The 25144-nt window shown below is 33.8% G+C and overlaps 1 protein-coding gene across 4 annotated transcripts in view; it reads left to right on the top strand.

The window, feature by feature from the left end:
• PHF14 (PHD finger protein 14) overlaps positions 1-25144 on the top strand; it is a 184636-nt gene that overhangs the window by 88929 nt on the left and 70563 nt on the right. The window contains exon 18 of one of the 4 annotated variants that reach the window (XM_090287180.1): positions 22051-22184. The exons of the other annotated variants lie outside the window; for them this stretch is intronic. Within the exon in view, the coding sequence (XP_090143306.1) occupies positions 22051-22063 (13 nt within the window). The 3' untranslated portion in view covers positions 22064-22184. Of the gene's footprint in view, positions 1-22050; positions 22185-25144 lie in introns of those variants that run through there. 4 annotated transcript variants of the gene reach the window in all.

Genomic DNA, 25144 nt, shown 5'->3' with positions numbered 1-25144 from the left:
ATTAGGGAAATTCAAGTCAAAACCACAATGAGATATACCACTGCTGCAAATTCATTAGAATGGCTATTAGAAAACAAAAGTGAAAACAGACAACACAAAACCCAGAAAATAACAAGTGCTGATGAGGATGTGGACAAATTGGAACCTTTGTGCTTTGTGGATAAGAATATCTTACAAAATAGTGCATCTACTATGGAAAACAGTATTGCGGTTCCTCAAAAAATTAAAAAGAGTATTGCTATATGATCTAGCAGTTCCACTTCTGGGTATATACTCAAAAGAATAAAGCAGAGACTCAAAAAGATATTGTACATGCATGTACATGGTAGCACACATGGTAGCACTGGCAATAGTCCAAAGGTGGAAGCAGCCCAAGTGTTCATTAGTAGATGGATGGATAAACAAAATGTGATATATCATACAATGGAATATTGTTCAGCCTTGAAAAGGAAGGAAATTCTGATACATACTATACCATGGAAGCTTTAAGACCTTACGCTAAGTGAAATAAGCCGGTCATAAAAGGGCAGATATTGTATGATTCCCTTTAATATGAGGGAATTAGAATAGTCAGATTCGCAGAGAAAAAGCAGAATGTTGGTTGCCAGGAGCAGAGTGACTGGATAGTTCATGTTTCATGGGTACTTAGTTTTAGTTGGGAAAATGAAAAAGTTCTGGCAACAGACGGTGGTGCCGGTTACACAACAGTGGGAGTTTACTTAATGCCTCCAAACTGTCCACTTAATGGTTAAAATGAACAATTTTATATATAGTTAACCACAACTTTTAATAAAGACAAAAATAGCCTAGTGAGATTATGATTAGCTTTGTGCTGACTACATGGATGAATTTGGGGAGCATTAACATCTGTACAATATTGTCTTGTAATCCATGACTTGGTATAGCTCTACACTTATTCAGATATTCAGATATTCTTTACTTTTTCTCATCACATTTTTGGAGTTTTCACTGTAGAACTCTTGCAAGTCTATTATTAAATATATTCTAAAGTATTTAATGTTTTTTGATGCTATTGTATAAGAAAATTTTAAATACATTTAACTGTTTATGCATGATGTTGAGAGCTGCCAGGTAATGAGGTGGTCAGTTTGGATCACAAAACAAACTGAAAGTTACAGTTAAAATTATTTATTGCAGTAGCATAAGCAAGAGGCCAAACAGGAATGGTTGCTAGTTCCCCAAAAGTTCCATTTTCCCCACTAAATAGAGCTAGGTAAAGGTCAAATGGGTCACTGCAGACATCGGGTGGGGTGTGGGGCACTGATGTCCCTGCTGACAGAGCCTTGAACGAAAGGCTCTTGCTCTTTTATGGACCCAGGGTCTGGGGGAAGGACAGCCAGCTAGGGCTATGAAGTACATAAGTACTGAGTCAGTGGATAAGACACCTCCTTCTACAAGGGGATCTTGGGAAAGGTACATGAGCATGGTTTAAGTCTAGCTCCCTCTTCTACCACATAAGGAGGCCTTAAAAGTTCCACCAAGCTTGCAATCCTGGAATAAACCCCTTCTGATCATGAGGTGTGGTCTCATATATTTTTGGAATTCATGTGCTAATATTTTGATAAGGGTTGTGTGTCTATTCAGAAAAGTCTGGTTCTGTTCATTGTTTTTCTTATAAAGTCCTTATCAGGTTTTGTTACTAGGTTATACTGGCCTTCTAAAAGGCCTTAAGTGTTCTGATCTTCTTTTGTTTTAAAGCATTTGTTTAAGATTGATATTATTTCTTTATTGAATTTTTGTTGAATTGCCCAATGAAATCATGTGGACCAGAGTTTTCATTATTGGAAGGTTATTGATTAATTCAACTTTTAAAATAGATGTAGAACTATTGAAAATTTTTTCCGTCTTGTGTTAGTTTTGGGTAAATTCAAGGAATTTGCCATCTCAGTTGTCAGTTGCTTCTTTAGTCATTCTTACCATTTGAATGTGCTCTACAACTACTTGCTTAAGACTTTCCTGTTTCCTGCAATATTTTGGACCGTCTTCTCTTCTTCCCTCTAAGACTAGTCAGTATTTAATTCTTTCTTGTATCCTTCCTGACTTATATGATCTCAAAATGATCTTTTTCTTGCTTTGATTGCTCTGGGACGCACATAAAGCCCTACATCATGCTGTCACACACTGGCTTGGATATCATTTATGACTTGTTTTCGCTTTTCCACTATGGAAGGGCAGATTTGTGGCCTTCCATTTATCCATGATAGTTCTCATAGTCTAATACAATATGGCACCAGCAGTTAATTCAGAGTAAATGCTTATTAAATTATTTACTGATGCATTGCTAGATTTGTACATGATAGGAGCTTTATACAATTGATAGGGTTTATTATCTCTTTTGAGGGCAGGCCCATTTCTTTATAAACAGTTCCTGGTTGATTTGTTTCACTTCTGAAAAATTTTAAATATTTTTTATTTTAAAAACAAACTTAAATAGTATATAGATATTACAGTCAAACAAAAAAGACTAAGCTTTTGATTGACTGATGATTACTTCACTGCAAGTTTGAAGATCTCCCTTGGTCTAAGCCTGTCAATGGCCAGTTTTGTTCCAGGCCAGCAGTCACTTAATCTGTATGGATCTCAGTTTTCTTATTTTAGGAGAGTACCTTAGCCTGTATCATCTCTGCTGTCTAACACACTAACTCTGGTATTCAAAGATTATCTGAAATTTCAACTTCCCAAGTCCACCCTGCCTATTTGTTGACATTCCGTTCACAGGCTTTCTTGTAAACACATATTCTAAGTAGAGTCTTTCTATATTATTCTGCAACTATGTAGAATGTGATTATTATTTTTTATTAAGTCTGTTAAAGTGACAAGATGTTTTTCTTGTTGCCTTGTTTCTCATTTACCTAGAGAGGATTGGAAAATAAGTCATATCAAAATGCCCACTTCTCTGATGAATATCTAAGTTTTTTTTAAAGATAAATATTGAGGCCTCATTTTCATACCATAAAAGTTCAAACACTGTAAGTGTGGAGCATAAAGATTTGTAATAAATTTGAGTTGTTCAGCCATCACTACAATCTAATTTTACAGTATATGCATCACCTTAAAAAGCAATGGGCCTGTTTATTGTCAATCCTAGTCCCATCCTCAGCCCCAGGCAACCACTGCAAATGTTTTCTTGGCAGGGCTTCCTCGCAGCTTATTTCTTTCCTGACCTGCTTTTTTATTTATTTATTTATTTTTAATCTATTATACATGTTTTGGATTATGTGTAAATTATACATATTTTTGGTATGTGTAAGTTAGATTTTTTTTTTTACATTATTATACATGTTTTTGGTTATGTGTAAGTTAGACTTTTTTCCTAAAAATTTATAATGCACTAAGGGCAACGGGAATTCTTTGATGGACCAAGCTTCAGTCAGGCTTCTGAATCTTCTAGGTTCCTTCATCTGTTAAGTTCCTTGTGAAATCCAGGTTTAGCATGAAGCTCTGCTAGTCAGTTTAACCAGAACCCCTCACCCTTGATGTCTCATCACCTGAGGTGTCTGATCAGGTTCCTGACCAACCCCCCAGTCCTGCCCCCACCATCCCGCAGGTGAGGACTGATCACCCTGGCCTGTTTCCAGCACGAATCCTGTTAGGTTCATTTAGCCAGAACCTTCTTAACCCTGACGTTTCATCTTAGTAATTTTCTATCCACTGCTGCCCACCCTGCTCTTTGGCTGTAAATTCCCACGTGTCCAACTCCAGAGTCGGGGCCAAATTCCCCGCCACTGTAAACATCCCGCTGCAGGGATCCCTTTCACGTGTTGTTCCTAAAAAAGTCTGCCTTACTATCTCCAACAAATGTCACCAAATATTTTTTTTCTTTAACAAAGGAACTTCTAATTAAATAAATACTAAAGTCAGTCTTGAAAAGTGAAAAACAAATCTCATTTTTTCTTCAAATTGATATTTTTCACATTGGATATTTAGAAAAAGAACCCTGCTAAGTTTTTGTGAAGAGCCTGCATTTTATTAAATTTTAAAGTCTTTCTACATTTTTTGGAGACAGTATTGTGAAATGAATGATCAAGCATGAGGATTTATACCTGCTCAGTTGGGTTTGAAACCTGTTCTGTTATTTGTCGAGTCTGCCTTTATCTCCCCTGTGGCTTAGTTTTCTTATCTGTGAAATAGCAGTAATCGATAGTACCTACCCCGTAAGTTGTTGGAGGATTAAATGAGATAAATATAAGTAAAGGACTTGGCACAGTAGTTAGGGAATTATAAATGCTCTATACATGCAAACAGCACCAACGACTGTAATAAAACACTTACACAATGCTTACTATATAGGAGGCACCTTGTATATACATATTAAACCATCTAATCCTTACGACTATCGGTGAGCCAAGCAGTGTTATTATCTCCACTGAATTGAGAAAACTAAGGCATAGAGAACCTAAGTAATTTTCCAAAAGTTGCATAGCTTGAAAGTGGCAGAACTGATACCTAAATTCAGGCAGTCTGGCTCCAGATTCTGTGCTCTTAACCCTATACTGTCTCAGCATAATTTATACTTCAGCTCCCTGGATGGATAAACTTGACTTTGGTCAGTGTATTTGTTGCTGGCTAAATGATGACTTCCTTTTCAAAATCAAAGTTGATGTTTGGTTTTCATTATTTTATGGTTTTCACAACCACATTTGATGTTTTTTGAGACTTCAGGGCTATAATCTTTATTCTAACCATGCTATTTGATTTTCTTTATTAAAATTGTGCTTTTCCTTTTTAACTCCAGATGTTATGGAATTATTATTTATTTATATTTTATATTTAATGAGGCTCCTAGCACTACTAATAGATCCAACCTTTTTAGATAACTTGGGAATATTTCTTTCAAAGGAAATACTGTCATTTTGGGGTGAACAAGATTACATCTTTCTCAGATTATTTTAAGATGTGTTAATGGACATCTAAAGGGTATATGAATATAATATATTTACAATGTGTGTTGTATATATATTAAAATGGTATATGTATACATATTTAACACATAATACATATATAATATTATACTCTATATTGATTGAAGTTGCTGTTTGTGAAAATCTGTAATGCTATCTATATTTTGATGTTTTCGTCATTAGTAATTTTTAATTGTGGTCATCTATTTACTGAATGCTTTTGTAGTTCCTCTGTCTTTTCTTGAAGAACAACACACATCATTGCTCTAATAGTAGATTGAAGAAATCTCTGAGTGTACAGGTACAATGATGTGAAATTTTAGAGAGGTGAGGATTTCTGTTAACCCACAGTTGTTCAAAACAACCAAAAAAGCAAGCACCATGTATTTATATTTTGAGAATTAAATTTAGAGATCCTATAGAACATTTATATATAGCATCCTCTAGATTACCTGTGATCTGAGGGGATTTTTGTTCTTGTTTTTGTGAGAGGAGGGGTTTAAATGATTGGAACAATGCAAAATAATAGACGAAGAATGGCTGTCTTTTGAATTTAGTAAATAAGGACATTGTCATTGTAGGATCCTAATAAAATGTCAATCTGTTCCTTAGTTGAGAAGCCCTGCATCATTGATTCTTTCTAAAGCATACATGAAACTGAGAGTTAAGTACATTTAATTTTAGCATACATTTCTGAGAGTTAAATCTCAGAAATACATAAACACAGAATTACATAATCTTAATGCGATCTTGTTCAGGTATTAAAGTGTGTGTGTGTGTGTGTGTGTGTGTGTGTGTATTTTATTAACATTGATATTTGAACAGAAATGCTTTCAGATTTGTATTTTATGATTAACGATAGAGGAAAAATGTTATCAAGGCTCATTTTTTCCTTTATTTTACTTTATTTACTCATTCTCTGGATGTGGTATGCGTCATTAATATAACTGAATATTGTTGTTATATATAGAGAGGTTGTTCATTAGGAAAACCCTAATGATAATTTTTTTGCTTATTAAGAGATAAACTTCCTTTCTCTCTCTCTCTCTCTTTTGGCAATGGTACTGTATTTAATATTTATCTTAATATGCTCAAAAGTGAGCCTCCCTTGAAAACTTAAGTAACCAGTCAGGAGAATGATGGGAGGCCATCAGGCTGAAACTGAAAGGCTGTGCCACCATTAGGCATGCAGATAACTCTTCTGGGAGCCAGTTATTTCACTCATAAAATAAGCAATGTATTAGATTGATTTGGAGAGCCCTTTGATTTTCCTGTTTTATAATTTTATAATACTATAGGAATGAAAAAGAGAAAGAAATTTGGAAATGAAAAAATCTAGGTGTAAGGAATTCTGGATAATTTATAGCACAGATCTCCCACCAACAGCACTGTTAACTGTATTGGTAGCCCATAATACTTTTCTAATTTCAATTCAGTTATATATTTCATAGATTATAGCCTATCCCAAATATGTGAGTTAATTATAAGACAGACACTTTTCATTTTTTACTAATTGATATGGTTGTTTGTGAGAAATGTAGATAGTAGTTTAATCTGAAAAGTTTTTTGTTTTCTTCTCAATTCTTTAAAACAAAATATTATACATTAAGCTTTTAAATAGGCTAAAATGTATTTGTAGATAATAATGACATTTTACCTGGGTATTTATAGCATTTTTCATATTTACTCACTTGATAGCTCCTGTTGTGTATATATGATAACATTGGGTTTTTTTTAATTCTTAAGAATTTTTCTTTTAATTAATAATTCATTTCAATCATTTTTATGAAACAGTTTCATGGAGCAATTATATCCTAAACTGAAATGAATTAAGATTATCAATTTCTGAATTAGCTCTTCCTATTACCATGTACTTAATAGATTTAAGCTAAATATAGTATACCTAAGATACAGCAGGTTCCCACTTAAAAGGAGTTCCCTCTAATTCTGTCTCACTTTCTAGACTGAACTCATGCATTATTAAGAAAATGCATAATCAAGAGTGAGTTTGACATTGTAAGATGACTTGGTAGCTGACTTTTACCACTGCACATAAACTGCACTTACTCTCAATCACAGTATCCCTTTCAGCCAGATAACCACTAAAATCACTGCACTGTGGTTTCCTGAAAATGCCATAATCCTTCAAATGCCACATTAAACTGAGAGAGAAAACCATCAGTAGTGCCTGCACAGTTATGTAGAAGAATGAGCCATGAACCAAGCAAAAAGATGTTCTGGAAGAACAGTAACCTTTCCCTTGATGTGTGCATTTCCCATTACATTTTTGACACAAAATGTTGCGAAATGATTTAATGGTGGCATTTTGTTTTGCTGACTCCTTTTATTCATTAAAAAAAGAAACCACAAAGTTAGGATAGGAATGTAGGGGAAGAGTGACCAAGCACTGAATTCTATTATAGGAATGTTTTCTAAATACATAAATAAATACATAAGTAAACAAGTAAAATATTTTAGAAACAAGTTTCCCCCTTCTTTACATTGTATGTTAACTGTGATATACAAGTCACTTAATTCTATTACATTTTCACAATGATGTTATTTTTTTCTTTTAAGTTCTTTTTTTCCTCCTCTATTGGCCTCTATTTTTCTAATAACCCCTGCTCATAAATGACATTTCAACAAATCAGGAAAGCTTTGTTTAGTAATTAGAAAAACCTCATCTACTACTTGTAACTCAGAAAGTGTCCAACTCTTTACTATCACTTTGGATGTTTATCACTAGAGCTACTCAAGGAAACAAAGTATGGATAGATTGAAAGGTACAAAAGATTAATGGCTGTTAACTTTGACAGGATACATTTCTATTGGAAATGAAACCATCAAGTTGTTGCAATAAAACTAGTACAAAGATACGCATTAGCAAGATTGACTATAACCCTACATTAAGACATCTACTCTAAGGGATAGCAGTGAGTATCCTGTCGGTGCCCATTTTAGAGCTCCATTCACAGGCACAGGTGCCATGCTCCACCCCAATGGTGAACTGAATAAATTGGCCTGGGCATCACTGTGGTCACATGCTACACGTTTAACAAAGAGATACCATGTTTCTGTGTGTGTGTGTGTGTGTAGGCAACAACAAGGAAGCTAAAACTGACATTTTTATATGAATTTTTTCTAATCTTTGCTTTTTATTAAACTTTGGAAACCAGTTTAAAAAAAAAAACTAGTACAAAGCTTATTTGCACCTATGAAAACATGGCAAGAAAGGGAAAGAGAAAGTAACTTGCCAAAATACAATTTGTAAGACTTCTGCAACATTGGGTTTTCCATTTCAGTGTTGATATGGAGTGCCTGGGTATGGGCTGTTACACAGTTTTACTGGTTGGGTAACACAGGGTCAGTTAAGTTACATCTGACTATCGACTGTCTGTATGTTAATCGAATTTTGGTCAGAATACAGCAAATAAGGCTATCTATATCTATCTATATATCTTCATATACATATAGATAGATATAGACAGATACTGTACATAAAATATATAATTGTCTGGGTCTTCTATTCACTCCAGTGTGAAAGAAATTTGGTAACAGGTTAAGCACTCCTAACCATGTCACTAGACCACACTATGCTTTGTCTTTACCAGTTTTTTGTTTTTGTTTTTGTTTTTGATATACGTACGTTGATATACAGTGCCATATTCTTTTCCTTTACTCCACTGATTAGCTTCTAAGTCTTTGCCTAGCTGTTTCTTTCAGTGGCCCTTGCAGCATGGATTACATCTACGAAGTTTCTGACCCCCAGTCCCTCCTCATTTGTTAATTAATCTCTAGGTGACATCATTTGCATTCATAGCTCTGAGAGTGTGCGTTTGTGTTGTATGACACATAGACACATATATAAGGCTCTAACTCTAGCACCTTTTTATGCTATTGAGTAAGCACTTGAAATATGTAAGAAGAAAATTAGCTGTTGATTTTCAGAAGTTAATGGAGGCAGAAAAAGTAAAATATACATTTTCATACTAACAAAGATGATAAGTCACCTAAAAATTACTGAGTAGGATATAATTTTACAAGTTTTGCAAGTCATAACTTCTGGTAGAATACTGCTTACTTTGTTTTCTTCAGTATAAAATTTAACTTTGAGGATTATCATTAACTTCTAAAGGAAATATTATTGGTCACACACATACATGTACACAACACATGCAGGAACCTGTTTCCTAGCATGAAAATTTTACAAATTGTGAAATGATTCAAACAGTAACAACTAATGAAAATAACACTATTTTTGATTTCTCAAGACATTTTAAAAGTATCTTTTACAAAGTTAGTATAATTTTTACATAATCCTACTTTATTTTTTTATTTAAAAACTGATTTTTCTTGCTTTGTCTTACTTATATATCCTTATCTTGTATCATAATAACTTCCTCCACAGAATTGAGTACAAGGAAATGGTCAAAGAAAGCTGTATAAAAGAAAATGTATAGCTATGTTTATAGTAGAAACATCATGCACACTAAAAGTGCACAAATCCCAAAATAAAAACAGTTTAAAGATTATATAGGAGGGTTATGATAAATTACAGCAAATCAGTAGAACAAAAATATTATGTATCTTTTATAAGTTACAAGATAATTACATAGGATGATAAAACCTAAATATTTAGGAGACAAGCATATATACTACTAAATTGTTACGTATAGATACCTAGAGACTGAAAGAGAACAAGAAATGAGCCTTTTTTTTTTTTTAGTATAGTAAGATTATGTGTAAAATAAAAGTTTTAAATAATATGTAACATGAATTTAATGTCTAAATAGCTATTTCCATTTTCCTCGTGCTGTGGATCTGATCATCCCTCTATTTCTCCACGTTTAACAAACGGCCTCGTCTGCTGCTTCACACAGGAAGCAGGAGCCATCAGGCAGAAACGCCTCTGTGTTGTAACATGTAACCTATAATTTACCTATAACAGTATGCTTAGGCACCTCTCCCCCACAACCCTTCCGTCTCCTCCTGTGTCTTCAACCTCTTCACTGATTCCTTTCCTTTGGCTTTCAAGAATGGCATTCTCCTAGGCCTCCTCTTGTCTCTCTGGAGGGTTCTTCTGTACAGACTCCTCTCCCTTTGCCTGCCTTCCCTGCATGTTTAGTGCTCCTTAACATTCTGTGCAAGATCCTTTTTTCATTTTACATAGTCTATGGTGATTTCATCTTTGACATCTCTTCCATCAATTCATTAATGATGAATATTTCCAAATTTTTAATTGTAGCCAGACCCTCTACTTAGTTTCTGACAAGTGTAGCCAAATGCCTACTGAGACATTGCCAACTGAGATTTCACAGGTATCTTAGATTCAGTATGTAAACTGTTGACCAGGTTTCCTGTATCTCCTAATAGTCTGGATCTCCAATCTGCATCTTCACTTCTACTGTCTCAGTTTTGGTCTTTGTACTATCCTAGATGAGCTTTTGCAGAAAACTTTCTAACAAGTTTCCCTCCTTATAGCTACCTTGTTCTCCAGTTAATTCATCCATAGCCCTCTTTCTGTATCACATCTTTATGCTATTTGTTTAAGTCTTTTCAGAGGATCTCCAGGAAAATAAATAGACCCCCCTGTCACTTAACTACAAGCAGTCTTTACTCCAACCACACCAAACTGCTTTGTTTTTCACATATACATATTTAAAACTCCTTTGTACTTTCCTTCTACCTCAATTTCATTCCACATATTCTCTGCCTGATAGATTTCTACTTAACCTTTGTAATACTTGCTTTAATATCTGTTTATCTTTTTTGTTTATCCTTTCCCTAACCCCCTCTCCTATTTCTCAAGCAAAGACTATTCAGCCAACGTGCTTCATTCACAGTTATGCAGGCCTCTGCACTGCTACTTGTCACACTGTATTAAATCTCTCCTAATTTAGAGTCTTACACTTTTGTTCATTTGATCCTCCCACCCCCATTGGACTGTGAACTTAATGAGTTTTACTTTACATCTCAAAAACCAGGATAAAACTTGGCATGCTATAATCTTTCAGTAATTTTTTGAATGGATGGGTTGTGAAAGATCACTTGTTGGTGAGTGAAGCTTGGAACCCAGACCTCTTGACTTCGGGGTTCATTATCATACTGTTTCCACAGGGACTGTGTTATTAAGGTCTTATAATAATCCCACTCCTTTTGAAAAGCTTATTATAATGCACGGTTGTATCTTTATGTGCCCTATCAATAATAATATTTTTAATGAAATATGTGTAATTTTTACCACTTTTATTCTAGCGTCTTAACTTTATCATTTTAATTGTTGTTTTGGAGTATACAGTTCCTTCTGCATTAACTGTACAAGTCTCTTCATTGTTTCAATACTTGAAAAACCTTTTGCAGTGTCATGTCACTATGTTTCATTGGGTTTCCACACTTCCCTCTGGGACAATAGCTTCTTTTATTCTATGACATTTTATTCATTTAGTCTGATCACTTCAGTATAATTGGTGATCAGTTCTTGATATATTTCTTGAGCTTTAATCTTCACAGTCGTATCTGTAAATTCTGCACCTGGTAGAGCAGTAGAATTATATCCTATATATAAAATTGTTCATTTTATAAGTTTCCTAGATCTTCTTGTTCTGAGTCTGGCTGTCTTAAATCTTTGAAAACAGTTTTTGATAACACTGTATGATTTATTGATATCAAACAGAATTATGTGTAGGCAAGTTTTTCACTGTCATTAAGCCTTTTTTAATACTGTTAAATAATAATTCACATTAATATATAATATATAAACATACATGTACATAAATAATGACACTGCTTAATTTCTACTTTATTGCTTGACCTGTAATACTCTAAGAAAATATTAGATTTGGAATTAGATTATTTGTCTTTATCTTGACTATTATTTTAATCAACTATAATTTTGATTTACTCTAACTTTATTTATTAGTGGAACTGGAATTAGAAACTAGAACACAAATAAGTGACATGCCTTAACATAAATTTCAAAAGATTTAGTTACTGTTAAATCTGGATTTTTCTCTTTAAAACTTTGCATATTAGAAAGAAAATTTCTTGTTATATTTACTTCCTTGCAGGCATTATTATCTGAAAATTAAATTATTAATTCTAGGATTTATCATTTCTCTCCAAATCAATACCTTTTTAACTTTAGCCAGATTGGTTTTATGGTATTTAATTCTGTCCTAGGCAAGGGTATGCTGTTATTTAATCAAAGTTTGTTTTATTGTACCCTTACTTTAGTTCTTTGGTGAAAGAGAACAAAATTTTGAAAATTATGAAAAAGTGAATTACCCAGTTTATTCAGCCTGTCTTCTATAGGTCCTATAGCAGTTGTTTAATGCTTTATGGTTTTCCTTTGAATTGTAGAGGAATACTCTGGAAACCTTTTAATGAGGTATTTAATATATCTCTATATTCCTAAAATACTTAGACAATTTGAAAAAAGTATTATGGGTGAAGAGAAGAGTGACAAGTTAGAGGTTGATTATTACCTCATGACTATACTATTAAAAATGTATATGTATGATGTGACTTTAGTATGAAATTGTCCATGCATTCTGTGTGTATGTCATTTTTAGTACAAAAATAATACATGAAACCAAGAACTCTTGTGTGATTTACTTCATAAATAGTAACCACTTGAGCACCGTGAGATGTGATAGATTGAATCTATCACTACAGAAAAGTAACTCTTTAAGTATGTTCTCTCCAAATAATTGCAAGCAGAGGAGGAGTTCTGCTTTGAATTAAAGTGTTAGGCACTCTCTGTAATTGCTCCGTGAATCAGACGGACACGGACAGCTGCACAAGGAAGATAGGCCTACGAGAAACTAAATCAATGGGATTCAGTCACTTCCAAGTGAAATTACATCAGTCAATAGCTTTCCATTTAAGTGACTGAAATCTTTCAGGCCCATATTTCTCTTGTCAGGTTACTTATTTGTGTCAATTATTAAAGAATTGAAAAATTGCCTGATTATATCAAGGACCTTTTTGTGACATGGCCTATAAATGTAGATCTTTTTTAAGAGAAGTTGAGTTTCATGTAGAGCACTGAATCCACTGACCAAATATTTCTTTGACTGTTCTTTTGAAGCTTTCATTTGTCAAGAAATTATTGAATCTATTTTTCCCTGTTCTCTTAAAAATAATGTTTGTGTGTTATTGTCATCATATGTATTTTTCTAATTGATTTCACATTCATTAAAGATAATAAAATCTATTAACTTATTCATCCATCAAATTGTTATGTGGAGGGTATATAAGAGACATAAGAATTTAGAGGATCATGGGAATATTTCTAAAAGAAGGAGGGAGAAATTTTTATGTTAAGCCAAGGTGACATTTGAGCTGGATCTTGAAGTCTTAGCAGGTTTCAGAAGATTAATATGGGAGGTAGCAAACCCTTCTAGAGAATGAATGAAGATGAGAAAGATACAAAGTGAGGCTGCTGGGGTGGCCTGATGCAGGTGTCAGGCACACTGGGGCCTGGATTCAGGCTAAAGATTCTAAGAGTCCTACCGGTGATTCTCTGAAGGCAGTGCTTTTGAAGACTTGCTCTTTTTGCCTTTCACTTTTTTTTTTAAGTGAAAAACATCTGGATTTTCTTCTGTTAGTGAAAACAGGTACTAATATAGGGAGTTTGTAAAAGTGAAATAGTGTAATATGAACTTTTGAAAAGTGGAGGATACCTATAATTGGAAAGACTAGTAGTACCACTAACAGAAAGATGAGTGGGTATATTTATTTTTTGGAGACAAATACAATAGGTGAATGGCATCAGGGGGGATTTCTAGGAGTGTTAAATGAGAAATTTCCAGAATGTATTGAAAGTTTTGGGATTACAAATACAGAGCACACTCCAGATAGATTTGGTAAGTGTTACAGATTTGTTCCACACAACTCAAGTATCTAAACGCAACTCTCCTACCTTTAAGAAAATTACTGTGTCTCTGAGTGGATACTGAAGATCTGTCTGGTAGGAAATCGTGTTCTATAAGAATGGAAGAACCCAAAGAATCGGGTGGATGTCCTTGGTTTAACTGGGCCACAGGCTAGGTTCCGAAAAATTTAATTACCAAGTAGGAGAGCCTCAGGATGAGATTGCTTAGTATTCGGTAGGTTGGTTATTTATTTATTTTAATTAATTAATTAATTAATTATTGAAGCTTCATTTTGGTGACCAAAATATCTATATCTTTCGGTGTAAATAATATTTGTCTCTGCTTAGCTGAATGTTAACTGGTTCACATTAGGTAAAGGTGTGGAACATTTGTAACTTGTTTCCTACCCCGTTTACTTATTTATTTAGTAGTTATTGTTTCCATGGCTCTTTCTTTGTGTTTCCTTCATACCAGCTGAATTTGCTCTAGTTTAAGTAGAGCATCTTAATCTTTAGGGTACATTCAGATAATCTGAAAGTCATATTAAACCTCACAGTTTCTGTTTTGAACATTCTGAGGTGGTGCCAAGAATTTGTATTTCCCACAAGTTCTCATTTAATGCTTATTCTGATGGTTTGTGGACCACCCTTTGAGAATCACTGTTTTATTACAGAAGCCTTTTAGCCTAAGCCCTAAGATAGTGATTGTCAGCTTGATTGGGGTTGTAAATCACCTGTAGAAAGAATTACAAGCAAAACCAAAAGAAAAAATAATCCCACTCTCTGAGATTCTGAATCAGGAGGTTGTAAGTTTATGGGGGTAGAGTTTGTACATCTGTGGTTTTACAAAGCTGCACAGGAATTAGGTATGTAGTAGCACTTCATAGGTACTGCCTAACAGTACCCATTCATTTGCACCTAATCCTGGACTTTGCCCCACAGATATAGTGGTGAACAACGTAGGAATGGCACATAAGAATTTAGAAAAAGCTGATTTTTTTTTTTTTTTTTTTGGCATATACTCACATATTTACTGATCTAAACCCAAATGGTTGGGCCTTTTGAAGTCTTTATACTGTAGCTGTGCTTATGTAGCAGCCTCACAGACCAAGAGCCTTGTTATCTGCTAGCTGAACTTGATCATTGACTCCTAGAGCCTTTAGGGAGGAGACACAGTTCTCTTGGACAAAATGGTACAATTAAATGTTGAAGGAGGGATGCAGAGAATCTCAGAATCATTTAAAGCTAAAAAAAATTTTTATTTTCTCATGGTGACCCATGAGCCAGATTGGCAACAGCAATGACTCTACACAGCTCTGAAGTGTGCAATATCTGATAAAATCTCTCAAAGACCATGGCCTGGTATTGAAGATTTCTGTTTTTACTATAGCCAGAAAGTACAAGGCCGTCCTGCACAACAAAACTTTCAGGTTTTAGACTCTAAGCTTTTGATTTCCCTTGTGACTTTATCTTTAACTCCTGGGTTTATTTAGAAGTGTGTTGTTTCATTTTCAGATATTTGGGGGATTTCCCATATCTTTCAGTTAATGATTTGTAGTTTAATTCCATTGTGGTCAAAGAACATATTTATAGGGCTTCAGTTCTTTCAAATTTACTGAGGTTTTTTTCTTTTTTGTGTGTGTGTTCCAGATTATGGTGTATGTTATTCTATGTGCACTTGAAAAGATGAGATTGTTAGTGTTTGTTATTCAGGTGTTTTTATATATACTTACTTTCTATCTACTTATATTATTAACTACTAAAAGTATTAAAGTCTCCAACTATAACTATAGGTTTGTATATATCATCTTTCAGTTCTCTTAGTTTTTGCTTTATACATTTGAGTCTCTTTTGTTATTTCTTCTTGGTGATTTGCCCCCTTTATTAATGTAATGTCCTTTTGACCCTGGTAACATTCTTGTTCTGAAGCAAACTTTGAAATTACTGTAAGCACTCCAGCTTTCTTTTGATTACTGTTTCTGTGTCATAGCTTTTACCTCCTTTGTTTAACTATCTATATCTTTATTTTAGAATACTTATATTTACATATGATACATATTCATACATGTGTACATGCAGACACATGGACCACATTTAAAGCAGAATGGATTTCTAGTAACTAGCTTATAGTTGTAACTTGCTATTTTATACAGTCTGAGAATCTCAATCTTTTAAGTGGGTTGGTCACATTACTTAGAGTTAATGTAATTATTGATATGGTTGGGTTTAAATTTACCAGCTTTATACTGTTTTCTGTCTGCATCATCTGTTCTTTATTATTTCCCCCTTTTTTTCTGCCTACTTTTGCATTGTGTATATTATTTCATTTTATCAACATTTTTGTCTTATTATTTATACCTCTTTTAAAAGAACTTTTAGTGGGGGGTGACTAAAAAACTGGAACTTATTTATAAAAAATTGTGTATTCCTACATGTTTAAACTTCAGTCACTGTCAAAGTACCCTATTTGATGCACTACACCTATCAAGACATTTTCCACACTGTTCAAACAGTTCTGAACTCATCAATTTTGATGCCTTTTAGTGTTTCTGCCCGTTTTTCTTTCACCTCTTCCACAGCAGCACAACGTTTCCCTTTGAGGACTTTTTTTCATCAAGGGGAACAAAAAAGTTGCTCAGGGAGAGATCAGGTGAATAGGGAGGGTGGGGCACTGGGGTCATGTCATTTTTTGTCAAAAACTGCTGTACACGCAGTGTGGTATGGGCAGGGGTGCTTGTAAATCACCCATCATGCAATGAGCAAATGCCTTGAAAAAGTCTTCAAAAAAACTCACTAAAGCTGAGCACAGCCTCTCACAACAACTCCAGTTGGTACACTGATACAGATGGGTTCCAGGAACACTCACCTAGCAGGGGAAGCCTGTACTACAAGGTGCCCATCCGCCATAAGATAATCCCAGTTTGGGGGGAGTCCTTGTTATATATCTTTAATGTATCACTGACTCCCTCCAAATATTATTTTACTGCTTCACAAGTAGTGTAAAACCTTAAAACACACAATGACAGAGGCAGAATTAGTGTTAGCTCAGTCTTCGTCTCAAAGTCTTCCTTCCCTTCTCATTCTCAAAGTTCATTGTTTATTCCATTGTATCTAACTCAGCAACTTGTTCAATATCATTGCACTTAATAAAAATTGATGAAGTGTGCATACTCCCAAGTCTTGGAACGTTTGTCTCTTCCTCTGTTTCTGTCTATCTGGCATTCTTCTCCTTTATTTTTCCCTATTCTTGAGCTGTCAAAGGTGCTATGATGTGAAAATAAAGACTTTTAACATTTCAATTTAAGAAAGAGGAGTGTGTGGGGAGGGAGTATATGTGAATCTTGGTATACCTGCTCAATTATTCTGCAAATCTACAACTATTCTAAAAAATAACATCTATTTTTAAAAAACAAAGGCAGGTAAGTAGAAATATATATATATTTAATATCTTTATTTGATAGAAAATTGTATTGCATATATATCAAAAAAATTCAAAAATATAAAAAGGGGTTAAATCCATATAATCTTATAGCATCTTCATATATTTTTATTCATGCACTTTTAATGATTTTGTTTGAAAACCTATAAACGTAAAGCTGTTATGCTTTATTGGAAAACTAAAAAATATCAGAATAACTCAGGCACAATTTTCCATCATAACATTTCTTGATATCCATTCCTTTTCTTTCCCATTTTGTGGCTTCCTTGAAACCTTTCTCAATGTTTGTTTCACTGTTCTTTACTATGTTATTTTGTACACCTTAGCTGCTTCATCATTTCCTCTTGCCTTCTTTCTGGGTTTCTTTCTTCTGCTTAGCCCTCCTTGGATTTGTTACCTTGGCTTTCGTTTTTATCACTAATGGATAACTGCATTCTGTAGCTCTAATATGTCTTGATTTCCCAACCTTCTGGGTCTTTCTCTTGCCTGATAAAGTGGCCAAAATCAGAACTCCAGTCACCGTGGAAAGCCCAGCAATATTCTCTCAGATATTCAGAGAAGGCTGTATGTCCTCATGCATCTTCATTCTCCACTGGGACCTGCTGTTCTTTACTTTATTTTCCAAATACCATTATTCCAAGGTTGTCTTGAGCATTTACTGAGCAATTTAGGATAACAGAGAGGTCATATAGCACAAAGCAGTCTAAAATCTAAATTTGAATCCTTTACTGTTCTTACAAGTTACTTGGCCATCTCTATCACCAAAAATGTGGCCCTTTGCCATAGATCTGGCTTTAAAAAACGACGATCAGTGATTTAATGTCTTTAGACCTAACATGATGCTGTATTGTGCCTCATGAAGAAATGAGATTCTAAAGAGGAAATCAAAATATAAACTGGGTTTTCTGAAGGAAACTTTACTTTAAAAGTTACTTTTTAAGAATGCTTTTCTATTGGTAAAAATTGAGGAAGAGATGTTTCATTTGTATAATGATAGGAGCCAAGCTGCCCCTGAATTTTTTTTTTTTATTGAGGTGGTATTCTGATAAAATTAGGATTAAAAAGAAAATGTTTACTCAGTATATTTTTTCTTTTATAATTAAGCTGATTTGATGACTTTGTTAGATGTGTGGAATGGCTATCCCATCTCACACATTTAGTCTTTAATATATGATATTCCTTGATTTCAGAATCTATTATATATTGAAACACTAAACCTTTAAGTAACTGCATGTTTCATAAATATTTTTACATTGTGTTAACATTTTAATTTTAAATTAAAAAAAGAAAGTAAATGCAACATTGACAAGTAATTTGTATTTAAAGAAAACAGAAGCCTGAACATGGTATTCATTAATTACATAGTGAAGTGTGGTGTTTCTGGAGTACGCAATTTTAGAATAGTAAACCTCATAATTTCAAGCACTTATAGCAATGAAATATTTCTTGTTTCACTTATTTATTTTTTAGTAAAATTTACTTTTGTAATTATTTACTTTTTTCCCATTGCAGTGTGTCAATATTGTTAATTTGTACAGAAGGGTTTATCTGTTATCTATTCAATTGTTTGTTAAGACTGGGGCCATAGTCACAATTCTGTGACTGGCTAGATGAAGGGCCTTGAATTAAGTTAGCTCTAAAGTCATTTTCTCACTTGTAAAAAATAAGGGCATCAACCTCATTTTTTTCTCAAATTTTTTTATTTTTATAACTCAAAGAGATGCCAAACACACACTATGTATACAATCCTGAAAATGCTCTCTAAGTCTGTTATCCCATTAGTCATCTGAGGCTTGAACTATCTGCCCAGTATCACTACTGAGGGACAAGGGAAAGAGCTGCTGCCGGGGATAGAAGTATGAAAGTAACCTATTCCTCCTGGAGGCAGCTCTGACCATTGGCTCTTTTTTGTCTCCAAGTGAGCTGACAATTATTTCAGTCTTTGGAGTCATACAAAACAAGCATAATCTAGCTTTCCAGTATTAAAACCAACAGCAGTGAGTCCTCCCTTAGTATCATGGATAGGTGCTGTGACTTTAAATGAAAACACAACCAACTTTACCATAGGCTAATTGGTATAAACAAGATTTAAGTTCCCACATCTAATAATATTATAATGAAACTATGTTGAACAAAACATTATTTGAGGACCTGCTGTATATTGTTTTCTGGTTTTTCTTCTTTTTCTTTTTAAAATCAAACATCCTTTTTCATCTGTTCCTTCTATAACTACGTTTTGATTTGTATAATTTTTGTATAGTTTTGGACCTATGAAATGGATATAATAGTAATAAAATTAAAGGTGAAGTGAATTTGAAATAAAATTGGATACACATTTTGGAGTTGATAGATTTTGATATCTAGGTTAATGTATAAGAATCTCATTTTTTAACATTCGTAATTAAACCCAGATAGATGATTAAGTCTTCATCGACTCAGGATAAAAATAATGCTACTGTTAGATCTTACTATATCCCAGACTCTATTCTCTGCTCTCTAAATATATTAGCTCATTGAGTTTTCACAACAGTCCTATGACATACGCACAACTCCATTTCGGAGATTAGATACCTGAGGTACAGAGATACTACGCATCATGAAATAGAAATTATTCCGGTTATATATTGAAATTATACTATATAAAGTAAATATTATTAGAATATAGATTTTTCACTTCGAAGGAACACTACTATAGTGTTTGATAAATCTGTGTTCTTTATAATGGTTGCTGATATTTATAGAGTGCTTATTTATTATGGGCCGGTTAATGTGCCGGTCCTTTTTTGTACTTTATCTCAAGTAATCCCCACAGCCAACCCATAAAATAGGTATTGATTTAATCCCTTCTTTACGGGTGAGGAAAATGAGAAGAATTACTTGTCCAAGATCACACAACTAGAAAGCGATGGAATTGGTGTTGGAGTCTAGGCAGTCTTGACCATGCAGCTCATGCTCTAAAGCGCACACTGCCTCACCAACTACAGTGCTTTAGCATGTTGAGCTTTGTTGTGGCAAAAGAAGTAGATGCTTCTTCTTGGCAGGAATTCCAGCTATCTGTCATACAGAGTACATGTGCATACATCAGGGAAGTCCCTTGAAATTAGATAATTTCCTTTTTTCGACATTAATTTCTAAGTAAGCTTACTAGGTACATATGGAATGAAGACAAAGCCCAAACTGGATCTCTGGAGTAAAAAACCGTAAGTCTTTTCTCCTCAGAAAATAGCAGCCAATGAGCCACTTTGCTTATTCTGGCTTTAAGGGAGATTTGGAATATTAAGTGAAACTTTAGGACGGAAGAATATTAGTGATAGCTTTTTAGCTTTTTTCAAAGTTAGACTTCAGCCTAGACTTAATTGATGGTTAAAGCAGATTACCTAATACCTAATGTATGTATATTCCAATTCCTATCAAAGTTACATTCAAATATATCTTTTTGTTGTCTGCTAGTCTCCATCATTCGTGCATATAATTATGAGTTAATTGTACTTCTAATGGTAAATGATGTGATTGCTTCCTCTTGCATTCTGCTTACCTAGTAGTAATTAGAATATTAGATTCAGAATGTGCTTAAAGCTCTTCACTTAGAGACTGAAGCACTGAGAAAAGTTAGCACATGAGACTATTCAACAGGGGCATTCAACTCTTCCTATTTCCGTTATTCAACAAGGGGATTAGCTCTGTTTCTCATATGTTGATAAGTACATGTCTCTGAAATCTTCCCCATTATATTCTTTTTTTCCTTGTACAATTTTGATTTGGCTTTCTTTGGAGGTTACTTGGTTCAACACAGTAGCTCTTCTTAGTGCTTTGTAATTGTGCCACTTTTCACTTTCTTTTTCTCAATGGAACTTAGAAGCATTAAACACATCTCTCTTATTGTTATATATCAAAATGAACTTTTTCTGTGATGTGTGACTACCTGGCTATTCAACTCATCTACACAGATATAAATATTTGAAGGAAATGATACATTTTTATGTGTACCATAGTCAAAAATATTCTAGTCACTGAGCACCTAAAATTTCTCCTCCAAAAAAATGGACAAAGGTAGCAAATGAATATATGTCGATAGGGGAAAGCAGTACAGGAAACACTAGAGAAAGTTTTGAGACATAAATGCAAGTATATGAGTTTTGAAAATTTGGCTAAAATTGGTGCATTTATAATCAATGACCAGGTCTTTACAGTGACAATATTCCCTGCTGTTTCTGTTGCACAATCCACTAAACTAGCTAGTTAGGAATATACTTTTCACAACTGTAACCAAACATTTCTGGTATAGAACTTTTTTTTTTTTTAAAAGGAAGGCAGTTTTGGCACCGGGGATAAGAATCATATGAAATTTTCTCCGAGACTCTACAGTTGAGTAGAACCAACCTGTCCATACTGGTTAGGTGTGCTTGTTTACGGCACAGGTGCATGCTTTCCCAAGCATTGTTACAATGCCATATTTAATGAAAAATAGCAAACTGCTGTTTTTCAAGATATTTATTAATCAAGTACATGTTTGCTTTATCAAACACATGTAAATACAAACCCTTCGTCATATTTATATTTTCTTTTTTGTTTTTGTAAGATAGATTTTGATGACTAAAAGAAATAATAATACAAGAGGAAGAAATAGTTCCACTTTAACTACTAAGAGCCTTCACAAGATCATGGCATTTAGAGTTAGGGTATCTATCTCCTTGGACCAGATCATATGTTATTTGAATCTACTGTGGTGTTGTTAGTATGTTTCATAAGACATAGTGCAGAGCTGCTATGATCTTTAAATGTTAATGTTCTTTTCTTATCACTTTACTGTGTAGATACCCTTCATGAGACCCAACTCTGCCACAGCTCATCCTCGGAGGCAATCCTGGAAACCTCTTTTATAAGTGTGATTTTAAAAATGTGGATAACACTCTCAATAGAGTACATAAAGTAAAGGAGAACAGCTATCTTGTCCTTCCCATAAGCTTATCACTGCAAAAAGTTGCCTTTGCTTGTCAGGTTTGGATAGAATGTAATTGATTGGTTTATTACTTGGACTGACAAGGCACTTAATTTGCCTGTGTGGATTTTTTTCTTTTTTCTTTTCTTTTTCCTGCACTAATCGGAAATATTTGATACGTGCATTATTGAAAAATATTAGATAATGTCTTGTCAGAATTGTCCTATAAGTAATGCTTTTCCCTCTTGCTTTTTTGGCAAATGATGATACATACAGTATTTTGACTTACTGAAGAGTTACGGAAGCATATGGGACTTGACTGCAATGTGCCACTTACTGCGGTCGTTGAACAATACCAGTAACAACTAAAAAAGACAGTGCATTCTATTAGTCTGCTGTTCTGTTCCATTCAACTTAATACATATATCCATATATGAAATGCTGCATTGAGAAACTATAGACTCTTATATTAAACAATTCTACTTATAATATTCAGCAGAAGTAAAAGACATGTAAAGCATATGTATTCTAGTTTTGACTCATTAGTCCTCGTATGAAAGCACTAATATTATTAGCATGAAATTTTTACATCATATTTTAAGCTCATAAGTAAGAGTATATCTGTGTTGATCTCTAGATATTTTTAGTAGTGCCCAAATTTATTCAGTCTTTCTTGATTTAATACCAACTTTCTGTGTTCAGTATAATTTTACTTCTCTCGACCTTAAAGATGAGGTTAAGAAATAAGGAGGGAGATACAAAGCTTATTGACTATACAACCTGCCAGCTGAAAGATCTTCATCAACATCTTTATTTTTCCAGAGGTTTACAGAATTAAAATTTGATCTTCAAGCTTTAATGATCAAGTTTTAAGTCAAGTACAGAAATATGTCGAATATTTCATCATTCCATCTTGAACTGATTTAGAAGAGACTGTGTTGAAACTGAAATGCGCATATATACATGTAAATTGTCAACTTGTTTCTTGGAATTTCTTGATTTGTAAATGTGGTTTGGGGCATCTTTTCAGGTATAGTGGAAATGAAAATAGTTTAGACTTTAGGAATAGAGTAGGCAATGTAATACATAATCAAAATCAAGTGTAAATATAAAGTTTCTGTATGCTAGTAATCTATAGTTATAGTAAGCAACCGTATTATTGGATGTTTACTGAAAGTAATATGTATATACTTAGATTAACTTATCAAAAAATCATATAACATTGGAGGAAAATATTAATAACCTTTGGCAAAACCAGTAGGCTTTTTTTTAAGAATAAGAATGGACTCATTATTTATTACTATATAAGTTTAAGAAAAATGTTGGTAATTATTATGATTGCTGAACTCTCCAGCTGATTTTAAGAAAAATGACAGATTGCCATTTTCTTAAAAGAATATTCTAATGCATTAGACCTTGGTCTTCCTTTGCTATATGGTGAGAAATTACTAGTGGCCACTTTATATTAGATTTCTTAAGAAATCATTAAGCCTTGTGGTTTTGGTATCACTATAAATCAAAATTCCCTCCACCATGGTTCTAATTAGAATACTACATTGTCATTATTCTCAATCTCGCAGTCTTCAGTGGTAGGTAGGCTGTTCCGGATTTGGTGCTAGCCCTAAGAATGTGTGTCACACATTACAAATATAAACTGCATAATTCATACATACTGGTCCCAGAAACATAATTTGGAATAGGAGAACTTCTGAAGGGAGTAGAAAACACTTTCTCCTGATAAACTACTGAATGCTGTCATATTTCCACAGTATAAAATCAAATCTTTTCCATAACTCATCCAGTTGCTATTCAAAGGAGATATTAATAGGTACTTAGGAAAATATGAATCAATTTACAGACATAATGTGAGAGAAAACGGCACAATGGGTAATGATGACTATTTGTATTGCAACAGGAAAAGGAAAAAACACTAAAATATCAGGAAGGAAATTAAAAGATCTGAAATACAAGAAGAATGACATGGTACTTATAGCAGTGGTTCTCAGACTTTACATTGCATCAGGATGACGGGAAGGATTTGTTAAAAATGGATTACTGCCCTATTTCCCTCTTTCTCTCCACTGTACTCCTTCTGCCTCCTGACTCCCAGGAGTTTCTGATCCAAGTTCCCAAGTGATGCTGATGCCTCTGGCCAGGGACATCACTTTGAGAACCATTTGTATATAATATTTTTTTAAAGAATCATTGTTGTGGTTGACATTTTTTTTGAAAGATTTTACTTATTTTTTAGAGAGGGGAAGGGAGGGAGAAAGAGAAGGAGAGAAACACCAATGTGAGAGAAATGTCGATCTGTTGCCTCTCATACACCCCCAACTGGGGACTTGGCCCGCAACTCAGGCTTGTGCCCTGACCAGGAGTTGAAACACTGGCAATCGAACCACCATCAGCCTTTCAGTCTGCGGGCCAGCACCCAATCCACTGGGCCACACCAGCCAGGGCTGTGTTTGACATTGATTGATTGAATGAATGTTGCTTTAATCTCCTTAAAAGGACCCTTATACTTTCAAAAATATTTGTTTCTAGATTTAAAGAAGTGTGGTAGTGTCATCACAACACATACTCTATACAACACATACAATACAATTTACTTTCATAAATTCAGTTAAACATGTTTATTTTATGCCTATTATGGGGGGAAGCAATATTTTATATTCTGAAAAACATATAAAACATATATATCTTCATCCATAACCCACTAATTGCTTTTTAAAAAATATTTGAAATTGGGGTTATTTTTGAACAGGAAAACAAAGTTTAGCTTTGGCCTTTATCCATCTTAAATTTAGAAATTATATGTCTGAATCATTTATACATTCTTATTATTTATGATATTAAAAAATAAATTGCTGACTATAAATAATAAGAATATCCACACCCATTATCCTATTTCCTGGTTTTATATTCTACCACTTAATGAGACTACTCTCTTTTTAAACACTTAATGTTAT

Source organism: Furipterus horrens, unplaced genomic scaffold (assembly GCF_987537825.1).
Source record: "Furipterus horrens unplaced genomic scaffold, mFurHor1.1.pri manual_scaffold_9, whole genome shotgun sequence".
In the NCBI taxonomy this organism is placed as follows: Eukaryota; Metazoa; Chordata; class Mammalia; order Chiroptera; family Furipteridae; genus Furipterus; species Furipterus horrens.
Note: the sequence above shows the minus strand (reverse complement) of the source record. Positions and strands in the feature narration are given on the sequence as shown.